At 33.5% G+C, this 8,167-nt stretch overlaps 1 protein-coding gene across 1 annotated transcript; it reads right to left on the minus strand.

Annotated features, from left to right (window-relative positions):
- Positions 1 to 1,057: 1,057 nt before the first annotated feature.
- Positions 1,058 to 7,980, minus strand: LOC128550634 (uncharacterized). Its single transcript, XM_053529998.1, has 5 exons — positions 7,686 to 7,980; positions 6,501 to 6,919; positions 6,235 to 6,304; positions 5,064 to 5,258; positions 1,058 to 3,870 (listed from the first exon to the last, which is right to left on the minus strand). The coding sequence occupies exons 1-5, from the start codon at positions 7,927 to 7,929 to the stop codon at positions 3,560 to 3,562; spliced, it is 1,239 nt and encodes a 412-aa protein (XP_053385973.1). The 5' UTR covers positions 7,930 to 7,980; the 3' UTR covers positions 1,058 to 3,559.
- Positions 7,981 to 8,167: the final 187 nt, after the last annotated feature.

The raw sequence follows: 8,167 nt of genomic DNA on the forward strand, positions 1-8,167 counted from the left end.
AGTTTGAAACTCCGTTCAGTTACAATGGAAATTTAAGCTGGGGTCACAACTTAACCTTCCAGTGAGTGACAAAAAATATTTAATTGTTCTCAAAAGGAAAAGAGTAATGATCTTACCTTCTTTATTCACAAAGTATCAAACGAATACCATTCTTTTGTTTGGAAGTCTGGTTTTAGTACCATCATTACCAACAGTAATTAATTAAAACAATAGAAATTCCACTTCAATGAGCGCAACAAGACAATTTCAAGTAAAACAAGTTAATGTGAAATTGTTACACAACAGTGTCTCACCAAGACACTTACAAAAGACAACCATATGAAGAATAAATTTGACAACTAAATTACATGACGCATGACAAAATTAAAAACTTTCTACCTTTCAAATCCTTTTCCTATAAAAACTCCTCTATATTGTAGCTTAAAATTCTTATAGTAAAACGATAAAAGAACTGACTGTCAAGTTATTGCAACTTTCTTTGTCCGAGTCACGTAAGAATTCCTATTGTTTCAACCACCTTACACTTACCAGGGCCATTCACAACGTTGTTATTAGACGACACGGTTCCCCTTAAGTTCATGTATGTATGGAGGATTTATCGAATGAGCACAAATATCGGTATTACAATTTTTACACTTATTGTATATTACAATAATGCTAACATATCTTCACCATGATATGTCCTTAAACGTCAATATTTATCTATAATGACGTGAAAAAAAATGAAATCGGGATTTTGTCGACATTTGTGAACTCAATTGAATGTATATATCAAAAAAGTGTAAATGATTGGAAAGTCATTCATTTGTCGCCGTAAAGGAGAAACTAAATTTGTAAATTTGCTTACATATGTTTACACAAAAATTGCTATTTCAAGATATTATTTATTGACGTTGCAATTCTGTCTATCAACAACTTATATCGTTACTTAATTAACATGGGATTTTGTCGTCAAATATGGAAAATAATGTATCCAGTACGAACATGTATTGTACATGGTGTGAATGCAAATCGCTGAGTGGAAGATGGATAATAAAATAGTGGTAACAGACAAGAAGCTAAATAATATATTTATTTGAAAATACATCGGATACATGTATATTACAAACAAACAAACTACCGGTATTACTACAGACTGACTAAGAATAAGACAATAAGGCAATTGTGTCATAATGAAATATCTGAGTAAAAGAAAATGATTTGCATTAAAACACGTTGTTTTATGCCTGAGAAACAATCATCTAGAGTACATATTGTTGATTTCATTTTAACACAACGTGGACATGTTTTATATATTCTAAACCATGTATCTGGAAGAGTGTAAGCGCAATAACACTACAAGCATAAAATCATGAGAAGCGGCGAGTAACACAACGTCAAAAAATATAAAAGAAAATCTATTTGAAGCACAAAATGCAACTAAGGAAGCAATAGAAGACTCGGTTTGATTGAGTCTGCCAATGACAGGTATAGAACTAGGCAACACCAATCACGCACCCTGGCACCGATTTATGCAGAGCTCTGTTTTGCAGAAAAAAATGCATACTCCATAATTATAAATGAATACCGAGTCAGAGCACGGGATGATTTTAACGACCGCAACGCTGTACTTAAAAACTGTTCCTGTGGTAGTTAATAAAACTAATATTTCATGCGAATATTATTGTTTGACATAACATTTATAAATTATACCAAGTTTTTGTGATGAAAAATACATAGTACATAGACATATGTATACAGGGGAGGCTTCCAATTACTCAGATAATGTTTTATTACAAAACGTTGTTCGACATTGTCCAGCATGAATCGTTTTATAAGGTTACCGTTAATTTGTTTGAGAATAAGCGAATATGATTAGGCTAAGTAGATACTTTACATTTTACAATCTTTTATTACGAAGAGAAAGAAAAATAATTTGAAAATTAAAAAAAAATACATATCTTCGTTTCTCCAGTTTTCTGTTGCGTAATGCGTAATGGTGTGCTCATGGAGAGTGATTTTCGGTTGATCGGCAAAACACTTCAGTTCAATTTATTTATATTCACTTATAATCATTTTACTTAGAATAATACAGCGTAAATATGTGTACTGACGCGTGTAGTAAGATGATAACAATATACATCAAAATTTTGTGTTGCAATTATTATTAAACGGAGTTGTAAATGTGGGAAAGAACAACTAACCACAGGCCATAGTTATGTAGCCATGGACGATACCAAAAAACCGACTTATTAATTATAAGATACTTTATAAAATAAAAACTGTATATTATGAAACTTGTTAATGGATGGCATCTTAATGAGAAAACTATATTCATTTCAGTTGAAAAGAAACCGTTTATTATTCCGTTATTACATTGCAAAAGTGGTACACCATGCACACTGAATGCATCTTGCACTATGATTTGCTAACATCGGTTTACTTTATTTCATCCTATATAATTTGACTATGACTGTATAGTTTTATGACACACAGTTTTCATTAAAATTGTATGCAGCGGTTTAACATATATCTCTAAAATTTATATAAATTTTGACTCTACAGTATTTTGGGTAACACAATATGTTCGGTCAATATAACAGTCTGTCTTCGTCTGGCACTCAGACTATAACATTTTGTTAAGAAATCAATGAAAGCTCTCAGGTTTAAGATTTACATTATAAACACAAATAAGCATACTTAAAGCTGTAGAGAATGAGACGCACAAACAATGAAGTAAAACTAACATCTATGATTATTTCCTTATAACATAAACAATTGTGTTTCATACACAGGTATTATATTGTGATTGAAGATGTGACGCATGAATATAAAATTAAACATGCATATTTTCAATAAAGTCTGAAAATAATTATTTATTTCGGCGCATATGCAGTTTTACATGCTGTATCAGAGATATTAAGTGAAAATGTTAAAGCAATAAAACTCTTCTTTTTTTTCTTGAAGCACAATGTTTAAATGTTTTAGTTGATCATACAAATAGAGTTAATGAATAAGAATGACCACGTCAAATGCACCCATAGCAAGATAAGACAAAGCAGAGGAAACTCTGATTTCCATTGAAGCGTTTTTACTAGGTGACTGACATAGAAAGGCATGAAATTTATATACCTAATACTGTCTAGAATTGAAAACTACCCTTTTGAAAAACAAATTGAATTGTTTGAATTGCTTTGCGAAATGAGCAAGAGAAATGGTTGTAAAGTTGGCAGAGATCAAGGCGTAACAATTCAGGCAACCCGTCCCGCGATTTTTGAAGTGCGTAGGTGTCTAGTGAGTTGTTCTGCACGCATGATATTCGATTCAGAAAGTTAATTCTGTATAACATCGTTTTGATATATCATTTTCATTCTGAAACGTCTTTTATATATTTTACCAAGCACAATTGTAGATCAAATGTGATGGCACTCTTTCGTGGCGTCTGTATGTCACTAGATAACTTGTCGATTCGACAGTAACTTTTTCGTGTTTTAATGAAAATGTTCTTGATGTTTTCAGACTAGAACTGGATATACATGTATATTATACGCTTTCCACGTGCAATCGTCTATTGAATCTTTTATTCCGCACACAGTAGCTTGTAGAGCCAAAAAGGGTATTCTCCTTTTATTTGTCTTGCGATGTTGCCCAACTCTGGTACTGAATGCATCTTGTCGTCAAGGCTATTCAGTTTATCTAATATTTTCTTAACATTCTTTGACATTTCCTCCATTTTTGTGACCCTACTTGCTTGCACTTCAATATCGGATGCAGTAGTACTACTACTTGCAGCGTCTTCGATATCTTCTTCTCCATAGTTTGCTACTTTTTCAAGAAATTCGAGAAGGAGATCGATACGAATAATTTTTGTAAGGCATCTTCGAAGAAACTCTGTAATATGAATAAATAAGGTATGCAGTCAGAAAACAACAGCAATACTTGTTAACTTGTTCTTGAAAGCAGTTTTCATAAACGTGTCATTAAAACGGATTGAAGCCTGAAAAAGGGAACTGATCCAATTATTTCGATTAGCTTCTTTAATTTATCAATAGTAAGACAACCTCAACTGCAGTTACACTAAACCTAGAGCTAGCATTAAATGTAATGTATACCACCGAATTCAGCTTTATTCAACAAGACATTCTGTCACAAAAACATGCAAGGGCTGTATCCAAAGCGACCATGAACTACGAGTATATACATATCAGATAATTCGTGATGATAAAGATACAGATCTGAAGAGAGGTCAGGTTTCCCACTTACGCCCCGTTCCCCGTCCCTAATCCCGTATATTTTTACCTGCATTTCATGGTGAAGTTGTGTACAAAATTTCAAATGGAAATACACTGCGACATTTTTGAGAGCTGTGGGGGTACGGATACCCATCCATCATTTGCCCATTCAAGAATAAATATGTCACGCACATGTAAACATCATTGGGATCACAAGTTCTGAGTGTCATTAGAATCAGAAGCAATGTATTACACAAACGTAAGGGGGATGGGGACTTAGGTGCGCCATAAATTCATAACTGAGCAGTCTAGAAAAACGTGCCACGCACATCTTCTTCCTATCGTGATTAATGTGCATTTTTATAAGTTGACAAATGTGCAAATAGTGCATCACAAACTTAAGGGAGTTGGATATTGGTGTCATCAACTTAGTTCATCCTCAACACCTATGGCATGCACATATACACTTCATTGTTATCATATGTATGTAGTTTTAAAGATGAAAACATATTTCATGGATACGGATGTCCCACCTCTGTTCGCTCCAGAAAATATTGTCCCGTACACCATGGTGATTATATATATGAAGTTTCTTTGAAGTCCCTTAAAATGTAAAAGTAATTCGCTCAGCGGATCGCAAACTACATGACTGACCGTAAGATGATACCTATCTATAATTGTATATACCCTTTTGAGTGATCTAAAACGCCACCATCTTGATTAATGAGATGCAGTTTATCCAGCCTTCTGCTATATTTCAAAAACAAAATTCTCAACATCATGCGTTATCAACTTATGCCACCATCAACTTTGATTTCTGTAAAGGTAACAACGGATAATCCTTAAGAATACCTGTCAAATTCCGGCATGCTTTGTCGCCCTTTTCTGTCGATTCCTTAGCCATAAGACTCAGAAGAAATGGCAGTGAACTCTTCTGAAATGCTTCTTTGTCATGTTCCGTCCAGTTATAGTCTTTTTCTAAAATGCTCTTTTCTTCCGGAAGTAGTTTCTGTGATATCTCTTTTACAATTTTTATCGGTGTTGGCTCTATGAATCAAAACACATGAAGTACATTATTGTAAAACAAATATATGTACATGTGGTTTGCTGTATTGGCAGCAGTCCTTTTGATAGTATCTTTTCCCGTTTGACTTTTGTCTTTGATTTTCATTTGCAATAGCACATTATATATAATAAAAATGTCGGCCTTACTTAAAAACAACGCACTCGCCGGGCATGACTGAAGAAAAACGTTCTTACATACCTTCCTAAATATTGATTAAATGACCTTGCTTTTGTTTCAGTTTACTCAGTTTGAACAATACAAAATTGCTTATCTCTTAATCGCCGACAATAACATAATAATACTAGTAACCCAGCTATTCAATGAATTCATTTTTGGATGTGGAAAAGAAGTCTTTGTTATTAATGCTTCATTTCATAAATTATCAATTTTTCTGGTTACAGACAGACTTGCACTGATCTTTTACAGTTTTCTTTACCTTACACCTTTGACCTTCATTTTAACGGATTGAAATAATTTCAGAGGTAATTCTATGAATGTTTAAAATACATAACATGTACAGTTCAGGGTACGATGACCCACAGCCAGTTTGACAATTTTATTTATCTTCCATAAGTTTTGTCAAGAGACGTCGCATGCTGACCCAGTATTTTTCATATCGTGATAATATTTGTCCGATATGAATGTTGACTTAAACAAGAGTAAATTAAGTGTTTTATTGTCATATCTGTCATCTCACGCATATGCAAATAGCCACATGAAACGAAAGTTAAGGACAAATACGGTAATTGAACACTGGCTATGGTTACATAGGTAAATACAAATAAACAATGTATTCCCTAAAAACAAAGACTAAAATTGTGTCAAAATCCATATCAGACTCGAGATTCTATCTCGCCTTATATCCGCTTTCTGGAATGTGTATATCCAGTTTCCAGTCACCAGTAGTCATTAAATTGATATTACCGATAGTCTTAGAGGAGAAAATATGATAAATACCTCCGGCTTCGCTTTCGAAGAAATGTCTTAGTGCAACATGAGTGCCTTTAAGTATCGTGAGGTTTTGTGCCTGCAAAATATCAACTGTTATGCATTAGCCATTTACTATACATTTAATGACAAAGTACTGGAGTAATTAAGAACTGAATAAGCTGAAGTAAACAAACGTAAAATGATTTTAAATTCAGGGCTATATTTTAATCTTTTAGTAGTCGTTTTTAATTTCAAATCTGAATAAAAAGGATTTACACATTTCATTCATATACCTGCACTGCAACTTTGCTAATCATCATAGATAATTCCTGGAAACAACGTGTTGCTATAAGTGTAGCATGTGCTTTTAGCAATTGCAGAACTAGTTGCTTGTTGCAGTTATCTTTCGACATTTCTTCGAGGTAGTTACTAAACTTCAGAAGAGCATCTTGTATCTCGGTATCAAGTTCATCGGGCTTTTCAAGTTTTATTTTTCCTTCAGGGAACATATGATTTGGTTTAGCAGAACGCATGAACGTTTCATTCTGAGCTTGCAGTAATAAATTTTGGGTTTCAACTTCCTTGATTCTCTCCATCTGTTTCATATTTTCCAGTTCCAGATTTGCGACAGTATCCCTTGATTTTTGCAATTTAACAATCATTTCAACATCGGATTGTTCCATGTACGTATCAGTGGATATTTTACTGTTTTCTACAAAAATGATATTTGAAATTACATATAGACCCTTGATATAAATTTATCGTTAATGTATGAGGTATCTGAGACGTTCGACCTTTAAATTATGGTGAGAACTGGGCTGCGAAGTAAACCAATCGAGGATGGTTATTGCCACAGGTTAAGGGACACGCAATTCCGTCATACAAATTTTATTGCAATTATCCAATTCAATGCCTGGTATATATACTTAACGCAATGAATACTTATGAAAACAAAACCTGATAACTTAACTGACCAAAAGGTAATACGAAAAACCTTGATAACAATTTTGTCTGAAGTTAATTAAATAAGAATCTAAATTTAGGAGAATTGTTGAATTCCAAAATCAAAAAAATATTGAAAATTGAGATCTTGTTTAAAGTATCTTTCAGTAACCACACAAATAATTCCGTTGAACCTCATGAATAATGATTGAAAACATAAATAGTTTAAAAGTCAATTACGACTTAACATCTTAAATATGACCACTAAGAATGACATTGAGCTAAGATGGCATAATGGTTAATGTTGTGCCAATGCAGACTGACCTAAAATCTTTGACGTCTAAGTGTTATTTAAACCTTTAAACAAGGGCTCTTGTCTTGGACGCGACTTCATGTCTTACTAAAGTTGACAAAGTACTGGATAATTATTGAATAAACTGACGTACTGATGACCCAAATCAGTTGTCACAAACTGGATTTCAATTAGTAGGGGACATGACATTAATTCTTGTTTATATGCACTGCATGAAACTAACCTGCAACTGGGAACACAGATTCTCCTATCGTAAAAGAATCAACTCCGAACGCTATCAATTCCGACAGGTCAATGTCCTTTGCGTTTAACATTTTTTGTAATATTTCAACATGCTGATCCGGAATAAGCATTGTAACTGTAATACTAGAAGAAGGGTCGACGCCGTCTATCAACACAAACGATGACGGAATAAGCAATATATTGGCAACAACTGTCCTCAAGTAACACAGGTCATCCTTGGTCATCTCATTGAAGTTTTTTCCACATACGTGAAACTTAACATGAGTGTAACCATTCATTGGAACAGAGAATGCATAAAATATTTTATTTTGAGCGTTTGGTGGGTATTAGAAACACTTGTATTTGCTCTGCTCAATGCGTGCAGAGATTCTATTGTTACTTTTTACTTTTCAGTTTGTTTTTCATACGCCTTGTCCGGTTTCAATTCAATTACAAACTGCTACATGTATCTACGTCCTGTTA

Source organism: Mercenaria mercenaria, chromosome 18, assembly GCF_021730395.1.
Source record: "Mercenaria mercenaria strain notata chromosome 18, MADL_Memer_1, whole genome shotgun sequence".
Lineage (NCBI taxonomy): Eukaryota > Metazoa > Mollusca > Bivalvia > Venerida > Veneridae > Mercenaria > Mercenaria mercenaria.

Coding starts and splice junctions, on each gene's coding strand:
- LOC128550634 (XM_053529998.1), bottom strand. CDS start 7,929: ATGACCAAGGATGACCTGTGTTACTTGAGGACAGTTGTTGCCAATATA. Junction 6,305..6,500: donor TTAGCAAAGTTGCAGTGCAG/GTATATGAATGA, acceptor GATATTTTGCAG/GCACAAAACCTCACGATACT. Junction 3,871..5,063: donor AGCATGCCGGAATTTGACAG/GTATTCTTAAGG, acceptor TTCATATTACAG/AGTTTCTTCGAAGATGCCTT.